Source organism: Malaclemys terrapin, chromosome 4, assembly GCF_027887155.1.
Source record: "Malaclemys terrapin pileata isolate rMalTer1 chromosome 4, rMalTer1.hap1, whole genome shotgun sequence".
Taxonomy (NCBI): Eukaryota; Metazoa; Chordata; order Testudines; family Emydidae; genus Malaclemys; species Malaclemys terrapin.
In genome coordinates, this window is record NC_071508.1 from 20,119,377 (window position 1) to 20,141,645 (window position 22,269).

The 22,269-nt window shown below is 47.9% G+C and overlaps 1 protein-coding gene across 1 annotated transcript in view; it reads right to left on the reverse strand.

Annotated features, from left to right (window-relative positions):
- ITPR3 (inositol 1,4,5-trisphosphate receptor type 3) overlaps window positions 1-22,269 on the reverse strand; it is an 89,518-nt gene that overhangs the window by 55,503 nt on the left and 11,746 nt on the right. The window contains exons 2-3 of the mRNA XM_054025878.1: window positions 16,815-16,885; window positions 4,538-4,659 (exon numbers count right to left, since the gene is read on the reverse strand). Coding sequence (XP_053881853.1) covers window positions 4,538-4,659; window positions 16,815-16,885 — 193 coding nt within the window. The remainder of the gene's footprint in view (window positions 1-4,537; window positions 4,660-16,814; window positions 16,886-22,269) is intronic.

The following is a 22,269-nucleotide window of genomic DNA, read 5'->3' on the forward strand; positions in this document are numbered from 1 at the left end:
GCCGGTAGCGCTCGGGCAGCCCTTTTCGCGTGGCTGGGAGGGAGGAGGGGGAGTTAGGGCGGGGACTTTGGGGAAGGGGCAGGGAAAGAGCGGAGTTGGGCGGGGCCGGGGTTGGGAAAGGGGCGGGGCTAGGGCCTGTGGAGTGTCCTCTTTTTTTATTTTTTAAATATGGTAACCCTACCGTCAGCCCAGTGGTCTCCACCTTCTCCCCGGGTCATTCAGGGGAGAGGGGAAATGAATGCTGGTGAGATTGCTGGTCACATCGGTATCCTCCTGGTAAAGGACAGGAAGGAAACTGGGGGAAGGGGAAAAGGAGCCCCGAGCTGCTGAGAATGGAACAGACAGAAGATCCAGGTGGAAACCTCCCTTGCCATGAGTCAATCCCTTTAAAGAAACAGTTTAAAGCAATTACCCATGAGTCAGTCCCTTCAAAGCAAAAGTTGAAAACAACTGCCCAAGCAGGCAGGGCCACAACTGCAAATCGGCCTTGGCAGACACTGCTGCTTTCAGGATGCTTCACTGACAATTAAAAGCTCTTTAAAACATTGCTGCTACTTTTCTTTAATTAATCCCTAATCCCTCGGGTTTATCTTTGGAGAAACATTTGCCTCTGTTTCCACTCCAGCGACAAGGGAGCGGGAGCCTGAGCACGCCCGGCTTGGAAGGGACCCCGGAGCTCAGCACAAACCAGGGTTGCAAAAAGGAACTGTAAGGAAAATAAGCAGATGACCACACCCAGCAGCCCCCAGGGTGGATTTACAGGCAGCTTGGAAAAGAGCAACCCATTGAAATGGGTCCAGGAATGCAAGAAAGAGAAAACGTACGACCCATTGCACCAGCGCTGCTTCTGAGAGCTCATTGTCTACAGCACGGTGTGGTACTAAATCCAATTTCCAGTCCCTCCCCCATGAAGCCCAGGCTGTTCAGATCTGCGGGTCTGGCTCCAGTGTGTCTCAAATGCAAAGAGCTCCCAGACAGGAAAGGAGTTGATGCTCCCAACTGGTTTCTTACAAAGTATTTGTCCATGTCACAAAACCACCAGGTGAGACCAAAGCCTGGTCAACACTAGACAATTAGGTCGATTTAACGACATTGGTCAGGGGTGTGAAAAATCCCCTCCTCCCCCCCGAACAGCGTAGTTAAGCTGACCTAAATCCCTGTGTAGGCAGCGCTAGGTTGATGGAAGAATTCTTCCATCAACCTAGCTACTGCCTCTCGGGGAGGAAGATTACCTACGCCGACGGGAAGTAGCGTCTACACTGAAGGGCTGCAGTGGCGCAGCTGTAGTGTTTTAAGTGTAGGCAAGCCCTGATAGCCTCTTCTTGGGGGGTATCAGCAGGGACGTGCCAAGTCTTCACTGAGGAGCATCCACTGTGGGGAGGGAGATAGTGGGTCTGGAATAGCAGGGAGCTGCAGGGCAGGATGAGGGAGCATCGGCACAGCTGCAGAAAGGAAATCGTGCATAGCACCTGGCTGCGCCTCACGTCTCTAGTTGCCACTAGCAAAGTGAGACACTTATAAATATTAAATTCCTCAAAACCTCCACCAAAAGAGGCACAAAAGGCCCCTACATCTGGCAACTAAACTAAGCACATTTCAGACCGCTGCAGACAAAACGCCAGGCCTGGATTTCCGCTCTTTATTTCTGGGCTGCTACTATTTCAGGAAATTATTTCCTCTGGTTGAAAGATGGTTTAAACCTAGCTGGGGACGTGGATAAATACAACCTTGAATGCCAGCTCTGTCCTGGGATCTACAAGGGGCTTCAACCTGGAGCCAGTGTGGGTAGTACATTGCATAAAACTCCTTCCTAGTCCAGGGGCTACCTACTGGCTTACAAATTTTAAAATGGTTTGCGCGCGCGCGCGCACACACACACACACACACACACTGCTGAGAGGGCAGAAAGGGAGGAGCAAGAAGTTGTATAATTTCTTTAGTACTAATGAGATCAGGACTCAAATCAGAAACATTTAACAGAGGACATCCCTCTCCACCCCCCACCCCCCTCGCACACACACTCTGCCAGTGCTCTCACTATATTCAGTTGCTAATTTGCTTCCATTAACAGCAAGCATATTTGTTGATATTAGAAGTTGTTTTCTAACCTACGCAGGAAAAGAGAGGGTGCCTATGCACAAGATAATGTTATCAGCACAGATGAGGAAGAACACAGTGATCGTCTCTTGACGTCTTCAGATCAAGAGCGGATGCCTTTCTGGAAAATATGTTTTAGTGAAACACAATGTATTGGGTTCAATACAGGGGTAACTGGGTGAAATTCTCTGGCCTGTATTACACAGGAGGTCAGACTAGATGATCTAATGGTCCCTTCTGGTCTTAAAAATCTTTTAATCACCCTTACAAATTTACACAGTCATCTAAGACAACCAGCAACGTTTAGTATGGGCCTTATCCAAAGTCAACAGCAGTCTGACTTCAGTGGGTTTTGGGTCAGTCCTATTTGCAGTATTTCCCAGGTTGCTTTGATCCTAATACTGTGGGGCAACCTTATGTATCTAAGATAGCACTGCTATATTTCAAGGGCAGCCCCTGCCAGCCATGGACTGCAGTAAGTGGACCTGCAGTCATTAATGGTTCAGCCCATTCGCTCTATCTATCTTGCACTAGTTTAGTTGTTCATCTCTTAAAGACAGTGAGTCATTTTATTTCTCATCCTTCTTACATTTCCATAACGTCTATCTGGATTTGCAGTCACGTCACCCCATCCTCTGCCTTCTGAATCAACAGTGTTTTTGCTGTTGACTTAAGGGGGAGCAGGTCCAGAGAAGTGAAATGCAGAGACATGAACCCAGAGAAGTGAAGTGAATAACTCCGATTGCAAGGATCCTGAACAGGATGATGTCTCTGATCTCCTGCAGACTTGCCACTATCCGACCTCCTGAAAGTAAGTCTATCACCCACCACTAGGGTGGAAGGAGGCAGGTATTTAACAGTGCAGAGCAGCACGACACAATAAAGCCCGGGAGAGGAAATGCAGAATAGTGTCTTTAATGGGAACTTCATGGGGATTTGAGTATAATTACCCACAATGGAGGGGAGTGCAGACATCTCAACTCTTGCAAAAAAGGATTTCCATTAAGTCTCCTCCAAGAGACTGCACCTCACTCCCGTAGCTGTACTGGTTTGCTATAGATGCAGAGGGAAGATTGCCAGCTACTGAATCACCTAGTACCGCTTCTCTCTTGGACTTCCCCTGGAGAATACTGTCCTGCCCTGACACTCCTTACCTTGGAAGGGCTGGTAAGCTCATGTAGCTACCAGGCTTCTGAAGTTATTTGTGACTTCAGCAGGGCCCTCCCACTCAAAGACCTTTGCTTTGGCGCTGTCTAGATTCCATGAGAAACTGGAAACTTCTTGACCTATAGGCCTGTCCCCCTGAACACGTCTGGCTCAGTCAGACAAACTCAGCGGGGCAGCCATTGTGTATTTTTCCCAAGGAGTGTGTAAGGGTTGCGTGTGAGCAACCTAAGAAATCAGGATCAGTACAAGCCTGTAATTGATACAAACACAATCTCCCTCGTACACAGTGGCCTATGCTATTCTCTAGCCTGTGTTATGCAGGAGGTCAGACTAGATTATCATCATGGTCCCTTTCTGCCTTAAAATCTATGACTCTCCTCTGTTACGAGCATGGCTCGGTGGCTCCCAGAACAGTGTTCTACCTTGGCAGAAAATTAGCTGGAAAGATATAAGCTATTGGGCCAAATTCCTCACTGGCTTTAGTGGGTGACATTTCACAGAAGCCTCTGGAGCTGCATAGACCAGTACAGTAGTGAAGTTGGCCCAAGATATTTCTAACGGCAGTGGAAGCAATAAACCTGTCATCGGTTCCCTGATTCCACTGTCAAAGAGCGGCTCTGGCATGGCAAGGTCACAGTTCCAGGGGCATCCCCTTCTGCCAAGGATGGAGAAGCTGACATGCAATGAAAGCCAAGGAAAATCAAGGAGACCGTGACAAGATCCAAGGCTAATTTATCTCATTACTGGGGAGGGAGCAGCACACAAAAGCCTGCATGAAGGGTGTCTCATGCAAGTATAACCTACCAGTTCAACCTGTGTTATATGTCCCCCTCTAGTACCTGGACCATATAATAATCATACTCGGCTCTTACCTAGCATGTCATTTGTAGATCTTGAAGTGCTTTACAAACGCAGGTAAATACTGATAACCCCGTTTTACAGATATAAGATACGTAAGAGCCTACTACTGCTAACGGAGTTACTCCCCTACCTCAAGGGAGAGAGGTCCATGCTGATGATGGAACATTGCATGGGGAGGTTGCTAGACAGGGACAGGTAGAAGTGAGAAGAGACGTGTGCCCACAGCTACAGAGATTTCCAAGAGAGGGCTCTGCCCTCCCAGGAGCCTGCCACAGAGAAAGACAGTGTGTCAGGTCTTGTGTTGGGGGAAAGGTTGGCAAGTCCTCAGCCAGTACCTCTAACAACTTCACCACCTACTGCGAGGATTGTCGCCTGGAATTTCACCGGCACTCACTGGCCGAGCTCGCCTCACCTGGAGTTTCTGCAGCAGCACTACATCAGCAATCTTGTCCTTGTCCTGCTTGGTTTGCTTCGCCTTCCAGTATTGCTTCTGGGCGGAGTAGCGGTTCATGGGACATACTTTGAAGAGACAGTCTAGAATGACAGAAGGCCAAAGGATTACAGTGTGTCATTATAAGGGCGTGCTCAGTTCAGTCAGTGGCATATCCCCCATGGGGACCTACGTCTGTGGCTGGGCAATGTGGGAATAAGGCTAGTCACGTTCAAAGTCTGTAGGGACAGTGTCCCCATTTCAGGTCTGAGCAAAGACCCTGGTCTTGCAATGAGTTACGGGCACTCCATTCATTTCCAGAGGCCACGCCCTCAGCTGGTGAAAGTCAATTTACAGCAGCTGAGTATCTGGGCCTCAGCTTCACATCTGATAAGTAGAGCCGAGTGGTCCTCAACCAGGGGGACGCATATCCCTGGGGGTAGGCAGGGGTCTTCCAGGGGGACATCAACTCATCTAGAGATTTGCCTAGTTTTACAACAGGCTACAGAAAAAGCCCTAGCGAAGTCAGTACAAACTCAAATTTCATACAGACAATGGCTTGTTTATACAGCTCTATATACTAGGCACTGAAATGCAAGTACCATATTTATATTCCAATTGATTTATTTTATAATGATATGGTAAACATGAGAAAGTCAACAGTTTTTCAGTACTAGTGTGCTGTGACCCTTTTGTATTTTCATGTCCGATTTTCGAAGCAAGTCGATTTTAATTGGAGGTGAAACTTGGGGGCACGCAAGACAAATCAGACTCCCAAAAAGGATACAGTCGTCTGGAAAGGTTTAGAGTCACTGGAGAGATGACTCAGTGGTTTAACCTGCTCCCCAACTTTCAGATCTATTTGCTCTCATCAGAAACTACTACACAAACTGGTAAGATTTTCAACCTGGGTGTTCTGTGGTGATAGTCCAGGTACGTGCTGTGACAGATACGGCAATTTCCTGCATTTCCTTACTGAGTTAAGTTTAACTCTCTTTGGGGTACATTGAATTAAATGCAAAGTTTCTGTACTAACATGGGCCGGGATTGTAGGTGACCTCTTTAGGGGGCAGATGTAATGTGAGGCCTGAGAGTTCAAAGGACTATATTGAAAATGTGCAAGACAAGAATGGATTTTGGGACAATAATTGTTAAGTGGATTTCCTGGGGAATACCTCAGGGGAGATGAATGCAAATTCCCCTACTCTGGTTATGCACAAAGCCTGCCTTTGGAAGGGACACCCTCAGGACAAGGTCATTGTCTGCTGATTACCTGGTTCTGGAGACAAGATCAAAGACCCAAGCTATATAAAGAAATGGCTGAACTGCCCTGCCTGGTTCTGGTACTGAATCTGAGACAGTTATGAATCTATAACCATGGGGAAAACTCAGTTGTGGGGTTTGAAGGACTGACACCGACTGGAGTCTGAGGCTGGAGCTGGGGTGACCTCTGCTAAGCTTATTAGCATGTATGCAGCTTCTTTGATTGTTTTTAATACGTTTTCTCTGTGATGCTTTCACCTTAAGAATAAATGTGCTTGCTTAGCAAGAGCTGTGTGGTAACTTATAACTGTAGGCAATGCACTCGGAAAACAATGTACAGATGCTGGACTTTTAGCCAGTCTGGCTTGCTAGGGATATCACAGAATAGGCAGGGAACTGCGCAGCCTGGAAAAACCCTGGTCAGGAGGGAGGGAGACGCAGGTCTCTGCCCCAGAGAGGTGACAGCTGGGAGATGGAAGCCTTTAAGCTGGTGCCCTTGGTGGACCATGGACAGGGAATACAGGTTCAGGTACCTTAAAACTTTGACACTTGCCTCAAACAGGTCCTATCTGCACACAGTTACTACCTCTTCTGGCTACGCCAACACATGGTATGCACACATGCTGAGCCAAGTCAAATACCAAAGATGAGATTGTGATGTCGTTTACAGCAGTGCAATCTAGAGTAACTCCTTTCTATTATGTGGAGTCACGCAGAATTTACCCTGGTGAAACCGACGGCAGAATCCAGCCCAAAGCTTGAGAGCTGCGGCCCCTAGAATATTAATGAAGATCATATGTGAAATGTTCTAAACAATTGGGTTCTTCCCCTCTGTTGTATTTGGAATAAAGAACAAGAGAAACCGGCAGTAAAACTAGAAAAACAACAGTTAAGACGATCAATTCAACTGTTCTCTGAATTCACCAGGAAATCCCCCAGGATTCTGAGTGACTGAACATTCGGTCTGTGAAATGCAGCTTCAAAGTGCAACATCTCTCTTCGGCTGGGTATACCGTGCAGGAAGGACATCCGGACACAGAAGCTGTGGGAGTTTATCACTCCTTTAGTGGGTGTCAAAGTGTGACAAAGTCATGTAACACGCTGGCTTAGTGTGAGTAAGTGCAATGTTGCCCTCCAGTGAATACTCACGGAGATGATAATAGACTTACTATTGGTACCAGTAGCTACAAAAATGCTCTTTAAGCTCATTGGGTAAAGGCCTGTGTTTCAGGAGCCAAAGTTCAAGGGTTCTAACCCTGGCTCCCCAAATGTGTGAATTATCTGACATTACCTATCCTCTGCAGTAGATAGATCTGCCTCCCAGATTGTTCAAGTCTGCCCACTCCCGCTATGCTGGTCAGTCTTGAGAGGTTTTTTTGTGAGGGAAGGGACCATGCAATGATCCAGACACCCTACTTCGTGATTTGTGAATTGAAAATGAGGTCATACCTATGGGAAACAGCCTCAGGGGCTGCATTTTTGATCGGGATCAGAAGGGGCTGGAGGAGGAAGAGATCACAGGCCTCAATCTCCTTAACTGCTCCTGAAAGAACAGCCCAGAAACTTCAGACAGAAGAAAATAATTTTCCATCCTTGGTGCCCGCCCCGAGTTGCTGGTGAGCATGTATTTATTTACCTGGGAGTGACAAACAAACAGGCACAGTTCTCTGTGCCTCTGGAGGGAAGCCAGGCTTCATGTCTCATTTCATAGGTCTGTTTGCTAATGGCATATCCCGTGTCAAGGAACCCTTGTGATGCAGTATCACTAGAATGGGACTCCGGGCTGGCTCTATCCTGCCCTCATGGTGGCTACTGGGTTTAAGACCGGCCCCAAATACCACTCTAAGGGAGATGGCCAGGGAATCTCTGAGTCCAGATCAGAGGTCTGTATTGCTGCCTCCTATACAGACCTGGAGTTACATTGGTGTTTTCCTACATTCCCCCACAATGTGGTGGTTATAATAGGGTTACTGATAGAAACACTCTGTTAGCCCGCAGCAGCTTTTATCCAAGGATTTCAGAGCGCTTTCATTAACTTGTTAATTAGATTGCAAAGGAGCCTTGTGAGGTAGGCACCAAGGAAGTACAGCTATTAAGAGATGGATCCAAATCAAAGCCCTGGATCCAAACCACTCCTCAACCTCAGGGGATTTGCAATCCAGAGCTGAGCATTAGAGCTGGCCGGGAATTTTTTTGCAAAATGGTTTTGCGTCGAAAAATGCCAATTTACTGAGACCAAAACCAATCGCCAAACTGTCAATGCTTCCCAAGCGGTCAAAAAAATCCAATTTTCCAGTGGAAAATGGGTTTATGTTTTTAAATTAAACCTAATTAATTAGACTAAAAAAAGTTTTAAAAAGAATGAATAGGAACAAACATTTTGATTGACCCAAACAATCCAGTTTTTCGGTTTGTGACTATTTGAGATTTCAGCTTTCCATCCCGATTTGAGATGGGCAAAACTCTTGAAAATATTCCCAAGCCAGGAAAACTGTTTCCCACCCAGCTCTCCTGAACATGGCAGCTCATGCCCATCTTAGTATTATCCCCATTTTGCAGACAGGGACATCAAAGCACAGAGATACAGTGACTTGTGCACCATCATGCAGAAACCAGAAAGCCTGTAGCTAAGGTAGGATTTGAAGCCTAGCGTTTGACTCCCAGCCCTGTGATCTAACCACTGTTCCACCCACCAACTCACTGGGAGCGAAGAGTTAATGGTGGCAGGCTGGGGGAAGCTCTTAGCCAGCATTATGTTAGTTTCACCACTGCACTCCTAGAGCAAACCCAGGGCAGCACACCTGCTCTCAAGTAGATCATGGCAGGGGTTAAACTGAACTGAATTTAAACACCTGGAGAAACCCCCTAAGGAGCAGGAACTAGAATCGTCCAGTCCAAAGGTTGAGCACAGGAGCGAATACACTGCTGGAATTTTTCAGGCCTGGCCAATCCAACTAAGTGCTGAGTCCCTGCAGGATGCTGAGTGTGCACAGCACCTGACAAGCGGCACTCAGCACTGGGCAGAATCACACCCCACACGTCCTTGTTCCATATACTCACACGCAGCAATTACGCTGTCTGTTATACCCCCCCCCACAAAAGTCCATTACAAATTAAAAAAGCACACACGCTGTCATCTGCCCAACACCGTGGAGGAGTTAAACACCTAGTTTGCTTTCTCCCAACGTGCCTCAACGTGGGGCTATGCCTCTCACAGGAGCCCCGGGGGAAAACCACAAAAAAGCGAGCGAACAGGACCTGCCAGGCTCCGTTCAGAAGGATGTGTTGCTCTGGCCAGCCCAGGCACAACACAGCTGAACTCTGCCTTTCTAGCCTCAGGGCAGCTAGAGGGATAGACTCCCAAGGTATTTTTCAAATCATTGGACCGATTCTCACTTGCATGACAGCCCCTTTAGGCCGGTCTGGCAGCAGCAAGGGGCCTTAAAGGGGGCAGAAACAGCTCCCTGAGAATCCCCGTGTGGTGTAAGGGCTCTATACCCAACATAGGGGTTGGATCAGTGCATGGCCTGAATGCAGTGCTTTATGGCTACTCTCCGCTTCCTGGGGCCTATATGGGAAGCAGGACATAATTTAGAGCAGAGGTGCTCAACCTTTCCAGGCTACTGTCGGTCCCTCTTTCAGGAATCTGATTTGTCTTGCGTACCCCCAACTTTCACCTCACTTAAAAACGACTCGCTTACAAAATCAGACATAAACATACAAAAGTGTCACAGCCACTAGTACTGAAACATTGCTGACTTTCTCCTTTTTACCGTATAATTATACAATAAATCGACTGGAATATAAATATTGTACTTGCATTTCAGTGTACAGCATATAGAGCTGTATAAACAAGGCATTGTCTGTATGACATTTGAGTTTGTACTGACTTTGCAAGTGCTTTTTATGCAGCCTGTTGTAAACCTAGGCAAATGTCTGGGATGAGTTGATGTACCCCCTGGAAGGCCCCTGTGTACCTCCACAGGTACGTGTACACCTGGTTGAGAACCACTGAGTTAGAGCAGCCCTGAGGTTATTCTAACTTACACCAAGTAGGGCCCTGCACAGACACAGAAGGCAGAGAATTCAAAGAGGGCTTAAAGTCACCTTAAGCCCCCTCTGTCCCTTGCCCAAGAGAGACAATGGAGTAACACACAATCAGGATCACTGTCTGGGTTTTTTCCCCTCCTCCTTCACAGTGAAATGTATTTACAACAGACCAAAAGTGACTGCTACTTTCCTAACCGTTATAACAAGGGGCTGAACACTATAGTCTGATTCACTGTGGAGTAGAAAATGACTGGGGCAGAACCGAACCTTCAAAGTCTGGAGGAGTTTGGATCCAGGATTTTGATCCACGCCCATCTCTAGGGAGGGAGATTCTCCTGTCTGTTTGGACAAGGAACCATGACTCCTTAACTGTTAGCACAGGTTTCACCGGGATCACCTTAGGCTGCTCCCATCCAAGTCAAAGACAAGAGTACCACTGGCATCAGGAGAGCAGGATAGTGTCCTGGGGCTGCATAAAGCTCGCTGGCTTTTGCTCTCAGAGTCAAATGTATGCAACCCGAGGATGGCAACGCAGAACCACACACTTGCAAGGTCTGTTCCACCTAGAAAGCCCACCAAAGTCACAGGACACAAGGTTTGGGGTGGGGGGAAAGAGTTCCACCCCAAGCTCAGGAGCTTTTGTCCCCATTACGCATCTTTCCAGACCCAAAGCACAAACTGCTCACTTTTACTCTGGGTCAGAGCAAGGGAAACTAAGTGAGGACCAGAGTAAAACCTGCACATGAGAACACAGAGAAAGAAAGATAGAAAGTGCATGTGTGTGCCCCGGATCACGCTCTATCAACCCAAACACACAAAATGGCAGCTGTCCTGCAGCAGAAAGCATTGCCCATCACTTTTTATTTCAATTGGATACAAGGAGAAACTCCTACTACAACATGTAATGATAGCTGTGGAACTCACTGCTGTAAGGTTTCAGAGTAGCAGCCGTGTTAGTCTATATCAGCAAAAAGAACAGGAGTACTTGTGGCACCTTAGAGACTAACAATTTTATTTGAGCACAAGCTTTCGTGGGCTAAAACCCACACCCATACACACCCATAGTGTGTATGGTAACACCCATTGTTTCATGTTCTCTGTGTATATATATATATCTTCCTACTGTATTTTCCACTGCATGCATCCGATGAAGTGGGTTTTAGCCCACGAAAGCTTATGCTCAAATAAATTTGTTAGTCTCTAAGGTGCCACAAGTACTCCTGTTCTTTTCACTGATGTATACTATTAAAGCAAACAGCTAAGATTTGAAAGAAGATTAGGCACACAGCACTGGAAGTTACCCTAGCCAGGAAAAAAGAGACACAAAAAACAAGAACATTCATCATCAAGAATATAACCTGCAGCTGGGGAAAATTTCTCTCTCCCTGGGACACTGTGGTATTGCGCCATACTGCATTGCTTACAGTGTACACACCATGCTGTAGAGTGTCTGGTGTATTCTGCATCTGGACTACACCATCTAATCAAATTAAAACAGAAGCTCCTTGGAGTAGGGGCTGCTGCTTCCTTTATATTTTGCACAGCACCAAGCGCCTTAGGTGCATGCCATAAACACTGCACAAGGAGGTGTATTATGGGGGAGGCGTTTTTATACCTTCCTCAGATGCCTTTGGCTCGGTTTTTGGGCCATCCCAGCACTGCCCTCTGGCAGCCTCAGGGGGTGACGAGGGGTGCACAATTTACCCAGACATGGGCAAAATGGGAAATGTTTGCATTCATTATTATTTGCAGGTAGTGTTGAGGTAGCCATGTCGGTCCCAGGACATTAGAGAGACAAGGCGGGTGGGGGAATATCTTTTATTGGACCAACTTCTGATGGTGAAAGGGACACGCTTTTGAGCTACATAGCGCTCTTCTTCAGGTCTGGGAAAGGTAGGGAGAGTGTCACAGCTAAATAAAAGATCAGACAGAGAGTTAAGTGTAAAAGTAGTTAGCACATATTCTAAAGGTCCCTTCAAGGTGAAGTGGCCCATTAACACCCCTGCAGTCATATGTCTAAATCCTGTGTCTTCATTCAGACCATGATTTTCAGCGTCTAGCAAAGTTATGAATTTAAGCTCCCAGACTTGTCTTTTGCAAATGTCGTGCAGGTTTCCTTTGAGGATGACTGAGAGGTCAGATACAGAGTGATCACTTTGTGAAAAGTCTTCACCCACAGGTACTATGGTGTTTTTGGCTTTCCTGTAGGAGTTCATTCGAGAGTGTATTGATGGTCTGGTTTCATCCACTTAGTGGTGGGCACTGATCATTGTATCAGTGGAGATATGTTTGCAGGTTTTGCATCTGTTGCTCTGGCAGGCTCTGGAGCCGCTTTGGGTTGGTGTGTCCTGCTCTGTGGGGAGCTTGCTTCAGATGATGAGCTTAGAGAGGGGTGGTGGTGGGGGGGGGTTGTTTGAAAGCCAGAAGACGGGGTTCAGGAAAGATTTTTTTTAGGATGGGGTCCCCATCAAGTTTGAACTGTAGTCATTTGATGATAACCCATATGGGTTCCAGTGTGCAGTGGAAGGTGACAACTAGGGGTGTGCAGTCAGAGGGGGTTTTATTTCTGTATTGAAGCAGGTTCTCTCAGGGTATTTGGGTGGCCCGTTCCACGATGTGATCTACTTTTCTGGTGGAGTGTCCTTGTTTGGCGAAGGCGGTTTTAAGCGTGTTAAGGTGCATATCCCGGACTTTCTCCTCGGAGCATGTTCTATGGTATCTGAGTGCCTGGCTGTAGATAGCAGATTTCTTTGTGTGCTTGGGGTAGTTACTGGATCTGTGAAGGTAGGTGTGCTGATCCCGGGTCTCTTGTATATTGTTATCTGAAGGGATCCATTGGTGACATTGATCATGGTATCCAGGAAGTTGATGCTAGTGTGGGAGTGTTTCAGAGAGAGTTTAATAAATGGATAGTGGTGTTGAAGTTGTGGTGGAAATCTAGGCATTTAAGTCGTCTATCCAAAGGATGAAAATATCATTAATGTATCCCACGTATATCATTGGCTTGGTGGTGCATTTGTCCAGAAATTCTTCTTCAAGTTGGCCTATGAAGAGGTTGGCATATTGGGGAGCCATCCTAGTAGGCTCTTCCCATGGTTTGGACAAAGCGTTTGCTGTTGAAGGTAAAATTATTATGGGTGAGGATGAAATGGATGAGTTTGATGATGTGTTTGGGGTGGATATCTGAGGGTTGTCCATTGTCTTGTAAATATTTGGGGCAGGCAGCTGTGCTGTCATTGTGAGGGATGTTGGTGGATAGCGAAGTGACATCCATGGGAGGTTGTTAATGTTGTGGAGTTCGTGGAAGAAGTCGGTTGTGTTGTGGAGGAAGTTAGCCCTTTGTGCACTTTGTGGTTTGAAGAGGATTTCTATGAGTCCCAATATTCCTTCAGTAAGAGTGCCGTGGTCAAATAGGATGGGTCTGCCTGGGTTCCCCGGTTTGTATATCTTGGGAAGCAGGTAGAAGGTCTCTGGGGTGGTTTAATTGGGAATGAGTTGGTAGGTCTTGGAGTTGTTTTGGGAAGGATTTGATGATATCCTTAAATTCCTGGGTAAACTGTGGTGTGGGGTTGTCTTTGAGTTCTTTATAGTAGGTGGTGTCAGAGAGAGTTGTCAGTAGACCTCGTTTATGTCATTATTACGGTTGAGGACTATGATGGTGCTCCCTTTGTCTGCTGGGTTGATCATTATCTGGTGGTTAGATTTCAGGGACTATATAGCTGTCCTCTCGACAGTGGAGAGACTATGGTGGATGCGATGTTTGTTGAGGACTTCACAGTTAGTTTTTTTCCTGAAGCAATCAGTGTCATGAACAAGACTATGGTTTCATCCGCTCTGCGGTGTCAAGTCAGACGATTCATTTTTCTAGTGATTACCAGTGGGGATGTGGCAATTGTGCGTGGTCTCGGCACTGTTGTGAAAGAATTCTTTGAGGCACAGTCGGCGGAAGGATTCTTCCCATTTTCCACCTGTTAGCGCGGTATCAGGTTCTGTGGTGGGGAGGGAAAGTTCAGTCCCTGAGAGAATACAGCTACTTCAGCTCCAGTTAGGGATAGTCTGGATAAGCTGATGAAGTTTGAGTGTTGTGCCGTTAATTATTATTTAATATTTATACTGTAGTCACACCTGGAGTTCTCCACCAAGTTGAGGCTCCACTGCGCCAAGCACTGTACATACATGTCGTAATGGGACCACATCTTCCAGCCCAACACAAGCATCTTCAAGACCTTCTCACAGTCCTCCTTCAAACCCCTCTTCTCTGCTGTAGTGCCTCCAATCAGCTTGGCAATGGGGGTGCTGTGACCTCTGCCTTCGCTGCTCCTTGTGCTTCCTCCATCGGTCCGTCTGCTTCTACCTGGCGTCTCTTGCTCTGTTCTTAGATTGGAAGCTTTTGGGGGCAGGGCCTCTCATTTTTGTTCCATGTCTGTATACGGCGCCTACCACAAAGGGCAAGTAATAGTGTCCACTTCTCCCTTCCTCTATGCCGTGTGTGGGAGGGAAGACAGCCCCGGAAAGCCGAATTCCTTCAAGAGCAATATGGCGGAGCTTGAGATGACTTGAAGGCCAGGTCCAAGGAGGGAGTCGCAGATCCCAGCGGCTGAGAATCTCTGCTCACTCGCCTTGCCACCTCTGCTTACACTACAGAGAGCAGCGGAGCCGCAACCCAAAAGGAGTGAAGAGGAAGCGAGTGTCCATTGCTCTCCTCAGCTCACAGCTTTAGGGGCTGGAAGAACTGGGTCAGAGACCTGACTCTTGACCCAAGTTCCAACCCGGAGAGGAGCTAGCAGCTGAGGATTGGACACAGAGGGGCTAGAAAATGGAAGGTGTCCAGGAAAGAGAGAGGAAAGTTCTGGCTTCACCAGCCCATTTCCGCAAGCCAGGAGCCGCCCTGCCCCTCACTTGATTCATCACCTTTTCCATTTGGATCGGGACTCCAGAAAGCCAGCTCACAAAGGGAAACTCTGCAGCAGCTGTGTCTCACTGAGACGGGAAATAATGACTGAGGCTCGCACCAGGATGGGGTGGGGCTGCTGGAGCGTGACAGCCGAGGACGCATGGGGATTTAATGCATCTCCCTAAATCCTGCCTGCCTGCCTGATGAAAGAGCGGCTTAATCTCTCCCCGAGAGGTGCAGCAAAGCAGGGCAAGCACTAGGCCTCTGGCACAGTTAGTTCCTAGAGCCAAAAACCCTGCCGCAGCACAGATGCTTGTTGACGTCTCTGCATCCCTCCCAGTCCCACATCCCTTCCTCCTCCGAAGGCTTTTGCTCCACCAGCAGCCAGGATACATGAACGCAGGCACAGCAAAGAACACGCCTCATATCAGGTTGACCTTCTGAGAGGAAGGATGGATTGTGGTGAAGGCACTGGAGTGGGACTCCAGAGACTGGATTCAATTGCTCGCTCTGGCTCAGACTCCCTGGGCCTCGCTTCCCCACAGGACTAACAATCATTCCGTCATCTCTCTGGTCTATTCAGATCACAAGCTCTTTAGGTGGGGACTGTCCTCACCTGGCACAATGGAGCCCTGACCTCGCGGTTGATGCTATTGTAATAGAAACAAAAGCCATCATCTCTCGCCATTAAGGAACCAGATCTGGGGAGGGGTACAAATTCGCCTTTTCCTTCACAGGTAAGCCCAGGCACTACGAGAGTCAGTTTCTCCAAGTCATGAAGCCAGTGGCCACTGGAGGAATCAAGAACAATATTCTGGCCTCCCATGGTTAAGGAAGATGAATTCAAACTGGAACAGGTGCAGAGAAGGGCTACCAGGATGATCTGATGAATGGAAAACCTACCTTCTAAAACGAGATGCAAAGCGCTTGGCTTGTTTAGAAGCCTGAGGGAAAATACGATTGCTCTCTATAAATACATCAGAGGGATAAATACCAGGGAGGGAGAGGAGTTATCTAAGTTAAACTCCAATGTGGACACAAGAACAAATGGATACAAACTGGCCATCAACAAGTTCAGGCTTGAAATTAGAGGAAGGTTTCTAACCATCGGAGGAGTGAAGTTCTGGAACAGCCTTCCAAGGGGAGCAGTGGGAAAAAACCTAACTGGCTTCAAGACTGAGCTTGATAAGTTTATGGAGGGGAATGGCATGATGGGACTGCCTATAATGGCATGTAGCCGACCTTCGACTGCTAGCAGCAAATATCTCCAATGGCCAGTGATGGGACACCAGATGGGGGAGGGCTCTTAGTTATTACAGAGAATTCTTTCCCAGGGGTCTGCCTGGTGGGTCTTGCCCACATGCTCAGGATCCAACTGATCACCATATTTGGGGTTGGGAAGGACTGGCAGAGACCATGAGGATTTTTTGCCTTCCTCTGCAGCATGGGGCGTGGGTCACTTGCAGGTTTAAATTAGTGTAAATGGCAGATTCTCTGTAATTTGAAGTCTTTAAATCATGATTTGAGGACTTCAGTAACTCAGCCAGAGGTTAGGGGTCTATTACAGGAGTGGGTGGGCGAGGTCCCGTGGCCTGTGATGTGCAGGAGGTCAGACTAGATGATCATGATGGTCCCTTCTGACCTTAGAGTCTATGAGTCTAAGAAGCCGGAAAGGCTACGAGGGTGCAGGATGATTATTTCCAAGCTTGACAGCCCTGGAGACTTGACAGCTCTGACAATCCAGAGCATGTGTGGCAGCAGGGCAAGCTTTCCCCACACTGGTGCACAAATGGCATTCCACCCTAATGCAGAGAGGCGCTCAGGACCTACAGGCCATTCAGTCCCTGGCCTCTCTGCTCAGGCTGCCAATACTGGCACCAATTAACACGGAGGAGGAGGGGCAGATTTGCAATACTGATGCCCGTACTACTGCTATAATAGAAGAGTGCAAGCTGGTGCCCACATTCTGCAGCAGAAGGTAGTGTGCCCCAGTGGTAGGCTTCATAAGGAACACAACAGTAGCAGCTCCTCAGGCACCACATGGCCTCTTACCCCGGAACTTCTTGGGTGGATTATCCAGATCGCCAGCTGCCGGCTCCACCACGCACCGATCATCCACCAGCCTGGAAAACAAGCAAGCAAACAACATTTTAGAGACAATCACATTACAGCCCAGACTTCAGTTAGCTAAGCAGCTTCACCACAAACCACAGAGCTGCCGAAAAAAGCTGCGCTATTGTCACATGTTTCAAGTCTAAACATCACTAATGTTACACAATGCTGGATCCACAAGACGACTTCCTGTGTTGTCTGCCTAGATCTTTGGACTCCATAAATACCTATCAGCATAGCAGCTAGGTCCTCAATTAACCTACACCTAACAGGATCCTCCGCCATATAGAACCTCCTGAGTTTTTCACTGTCCAGTGTTACGGGCTCGCTGGCAAAGCTTCTGATGCTCTATCTTGAGAATGCCCCCACTAGAACTCAGGGCCCGTCTCCTCCGCGACTTATTTACCAATCCAAGCTGCAAAATCTCATCTATAAATCCTGAAGGTGCTACTAAAGGGGAATCCCCTACTTGGCAGCAGAATATCTCCACGCTAAGTACGGCACAGAAATAGGTGGTTTAGTAAACAGCCATCATGCCTCCTGGAACAACTCTAGGATTCCTGGCAGTATTTCGGAGCTTCTGCTTCTAACCCCAGCATAACTCGGTGGGAAAAAAAAAAATATATGAACCAACTGTACAAGAGGAAAGCATGAGACACAAAGATGGGCTCCAGACTGGAGCTTTCCCAAAAGTTTGCCCTGGGCCTCTCTGTAAAACACATCCAGTTAACCAAACTAGTTTGAAGGGAGTTTTGAACTCAGTTTTCATCTTCTCCAAACCAGTTCAACCATCCCCTTGTTTTAGCCTGCACTGCTCTGGCCCTTTGTATGTAATTATTCCGCCCTGATATGATAATTCAGGATCACATAACTTGCTAGACAAGCATTTCCATCTTACTAAATGTGCCACTCCATAGTCCTTGGGCCTCACAATTCTGTGTTACAGCCCCCTTTTCTTCATGCTTTCGGTGGGTCCTCCAGGAGCCACCGCTCCTCTTATTTCCAAGCTAGTGATCTGATATTATTACTGTGAAAGAGCATGCAATGGCAAGACTGTTATGCAGCGGTGTTGGAACAATTTTTATAGTCGGGGGGCTGAGAGCCATTGAACCAAACTGTAAACCCTGTATATAATGGAAACCACTTCAAGCCAGTGCTATTATGGATGAATAGTTGATACTAAAAACTAGGGGATCACACACTTCGGTGCTTCTGTCAGCTAAGCTCACTGCACACAACAGGGACTCACATCCTTCCATTTTCTTCACGAGGTCGCTGTGTGCCCCTCTTCCATCCCTCTCTATTTCAGGGACCCCAATACCACCTCCCACATGCCCAGGTCTCTGCATGTCCCCCATTCTCCCCTCACCTCCGGGGCTCTGGGTATGTCCCCTCAGTTTTAGGGGCATATGTAAAAACGTAAGTCGTTAAGCTTGTATAATTTCTAAAGTGTTGAAATAATTTTTTTTCTTTCTGCCTGGGAGATAAGTCATTCAGGATGTCAGTATTTAAAACTCCATTTAGATAATGGGCAAAGATGAAATGAGGGTATTATGCAGGAAGCCATTAATAGATGACATCAACCGATGCTTTGATCTATAGACAATTACAGACCTCATTAAAGATGATAGGTCTGCTAACCAAATGCCCAGGGCTCCATGTTCCCCCATTTCCTTCTTTGGGGCTTTTCTGATTTTCAGGAAAATCCATAGCGTTCTGCCCTTTGATGTCTAGAACTTTCCCTGACATTTTGGCATTGATCGGATCTGATGTTTAGACATTATTGTGCTCCAGACAGACAGAGAAATGCCATCATGTTGAGTGTAGGGCTTTACTTCGCCAAACAACAGACCAAAGCCAGACCTCCCTCCCCACGATACCTGATCCAGAACATGCCCAGATTTTGTTCTGCCAAACAAAATAACTTGACAGACGAGGGCTTGCAAAAGCAAAGCCACACCCTGTTTTGCCCACCTCTCATCTGAGTGTTACTCAACTGCTGCTCCACATGCCTCACCCTATCCAAACACAACACCTCAGAGGTGTCAGGATCTCCCCCAGGCCCTGCAAGGAGGACCAGGCATAACTGGGGAACAAGCTCCTCCAGTGAGGCAAGCCATACCTGCTATGCTACTTCATCCTTCCATCCTGGCCATTTGGGAGACATGCTGTGGGAAACTGCATGCTGTGGTAAGCACCTGTCTGCCTACGGGGAACATAAGAACGGCCAGACTGGGTCAGACCAACGGTCCATCTAGCCCAGTATCCTGTCTTGTGACAGTAGCCAATGCCAGGTGCTACAGCGGGAATGAACAGAACAGGCAATCACTGAGTGATCCACCACGTTGTCCATGCCTAGCTTTGGCAAAGAGAGGCTAGGGATGCTCAGAGCACAAGGTTGCATCTCTGCCCATCCGTGTTAATGGTCATTGATGGACCTATCCTCCATGAACATATCTAGTTCTTTTTTTAACCCTGTTATAGTTTTGGCCTTCACAACATCCTCTGGCAAGGAGTTCCACAGGTTGACTGTGCATTGTGTGAAGAAGTACTTCCTTGTGTTTGTTTTAAACCTGCAATTAATTTCATTGGGTGACCCCTCATTCTTGTGTTATGTGTGGGAGTAAATAACACTTCCTTATTCACCTTCTCCGCCCCATTCATGATGGTATAGCCGCTCTCATACCCGCCCCCAGTCATCTCTCTTCCAAGCTGAAAAGTCCCAGTCTTTTTTAATCTCTCCTCATACGGAAGCAGTCCCATATCTCTAATCATTTTTGTTGCCCTTCTCTGTACACCTTTTCCAATTCTAATATCTCTTTTTTTGAGATGGGGCAACCAGATCTGCATGCAGTGTTCAGGGTGTGCATGTACCATGGATTTATAAAGAGGCATTATGATATTTTCTGTCTTATTATCTATCCCTTTCCTAACAGTTCTTGACATTCTGCTAGCTTTTTTGATTGCCGCTGCACATGGAGCAGATATTTTCAGAGAAATCAGAGGCTGTTCCCCTGCCCCTCCCCTTCCCCCCAGGCTGCTTAAGGCAATAGGGCTGAATTCAGCCAGCGGACAACTCGTGGAGTGGCTAGACCTATTGGGATCCAGGAAGTGGGCGGGCAAAGCCCACCCACTGCTAAAGGATCCCCCCCAGCCTAAGGGGGGGTCCATAGGACCTGGAGACCAAAAAATTACAGGGGACAACTAATAAAAGAACAGGGACGGGAGTGAGGTCAAAGGGTCAAACGAAGCGAACCAGACGAGGACACCGAGCAGAGAACCCCAGACAGTGCCCACTGCTCCTTGAAGGCGTCAAGGGAGCCAGTGGACGCTGCCCAGAGGAACTCTGCCCGGATACGTGAAAGAATGGAGGACCTGAAATACGCCCCACAGTCACAGGAAACTCCATCGGCCAACCTCCTCACTCTGGTTTTATAGATAGCCAGTTTCGCTAGGGCCAGAAGGAGGTTGACCAGGAGGTCCCGCGACTTTGTGGGGCGACGGATAGGGAGTGGCTAGAGGAAGGCAGATAGGCCACAGACTCCAAGGGATCTGAGATCAACTAATGGGTCATCATCATCCCTCATGCACAGAGGGGGAACTGAGGCAGAGAGAGATTAAGCAATTTACTCAGCATTACCCGGGAGTTTGTGGCAGAGCTGTGAACTGAACTGGATCTCGTGAGTCCTGGGCCAATGCCTTAACCACACCCCACCCTTCCTCTCAGGATCGTGGCACCTGGTTGCACCAAAGTAATCTCACGAGTGGTTTTGCCACAAGCCTGCAGGGGGACACGACACTTTAGGGGATTGATAATGGAGTCCAGGGACTCTGAGGTCTCTGGTACCCATAAGATGCTAACTGGCTTGCCCAGGCGGAGGATTGCACTACACTCCTCTCTGGTCCCCTAGAGGCTGCTGCTCCAACTCAGTGTGGAGACACCTCGGTGGGGTTGCAGAACGAACCACAGGCTGCCATTGCCTGAGCTGAGACTCTGCTCCCCCAACAGCTAAATTCTGTCCTCAATACACAACCATGGGCCAGCCCCCTCTCTGCAGTAACCCCACTACAATCAGTGGGATTATGCCACAGAGCAGCGTGGCCCCATCTAATGATGGCAGGTAGAATACAAGGAGGGAAACCTTCCCAGCGCTCTGCCTTTCGGGGCACCCAGGATAGCACCACCAAGCACATCCACAAGTGCAGCTCAGACCTTCCAGCTTGCTCCCCTGAGCTCAGCCAGCAGCAGCCCAGCTCTGAAATAGCCATGAGCCGGAAAAACCACTCCAGCTACCTAGCAGCATTCATGTCCGAGCTCCTGGGAACAAACTGAAAGGACTGAGCACTGCTTGGGCCTGCGCTTATGCACTGATATTCTGCGGTGTCTGCAAACAAAATAGATATTCTGTTTGCACAGAACTTCCCCCTCGCCCGAGCGGCTCTCCACCAGCCGCGCTCTGGCTGTGGGGAAAATTCCTTTCGATTGCTCCATCCAGAGGAATTTGGACTTTGCTCTAACTCACGGGGAACACTGAGACCCCAACGAGAGGAAAATGCGGCAGCATCCTTGAAATAGGAGGCGTGGGCAAGCGGAGACCAGAGAAGAGGTGATTAAAAGAGAGTGAGCCAGGATATACTGGTATAAATACAGAAGCCAGTGGGGTTACTCTGGATTGACACCCGTGGGTCTCAGAGGTCAGAATCTGGCCCAAGTCTTTACAAACACCTCTTTCAAGTTACCTCTGACCTCTCCCTCTTCATTCCCTGTTTGCTGGAAGCCTGGGACAGGGATGCGGCAGCTTCCTGTTTAAGTCCCTTGGTCGTTTTTTAAAGCTATTGCAAAAGAAGCTCTCAGGCGCCTTGGAGATCAGTACAGCAGCTGGCACAACGGAGGCCTATATTAATAGTAATAAAGTTTCATCTGCCACACTGATTCTGCCTGGCCCTTTCCCCATTCTCACCAAGCTACTCAGCAGCAGGTTGGAGGAACACAACCCTCCAATAGTTGAGTTTATTGGGAATTGATCACACATAGCTCTGTCCAGTAACCACCGCCAAGACGTGGGCTATAGACAGATCCCATAAACTGGGAGCCTGATACGAAGTCCATGGAATCCATGAGGAAGACTCCCAGTGACTACACTAGGCTTTGGAGGAGAGGACATGGGAAGGGGTGGGCCTTGTACTGAACCAATGCAATGTCTGTGAACCAATGCTGCACCATAAGGAGGACGATTGTGCTGCTGGAGTTGTAAATGACATCAGAAGTGCATTCAACTGTTGTCAGCTCCCAGGCTATCATCACAAGGCTTGTGAGTCTTGGTGGTTTTCTTCAGGCACCAGCTCCTGGAGTCATGGGATAATCCAAGATTCTTAGCTTTCATTTAAAAAGAAA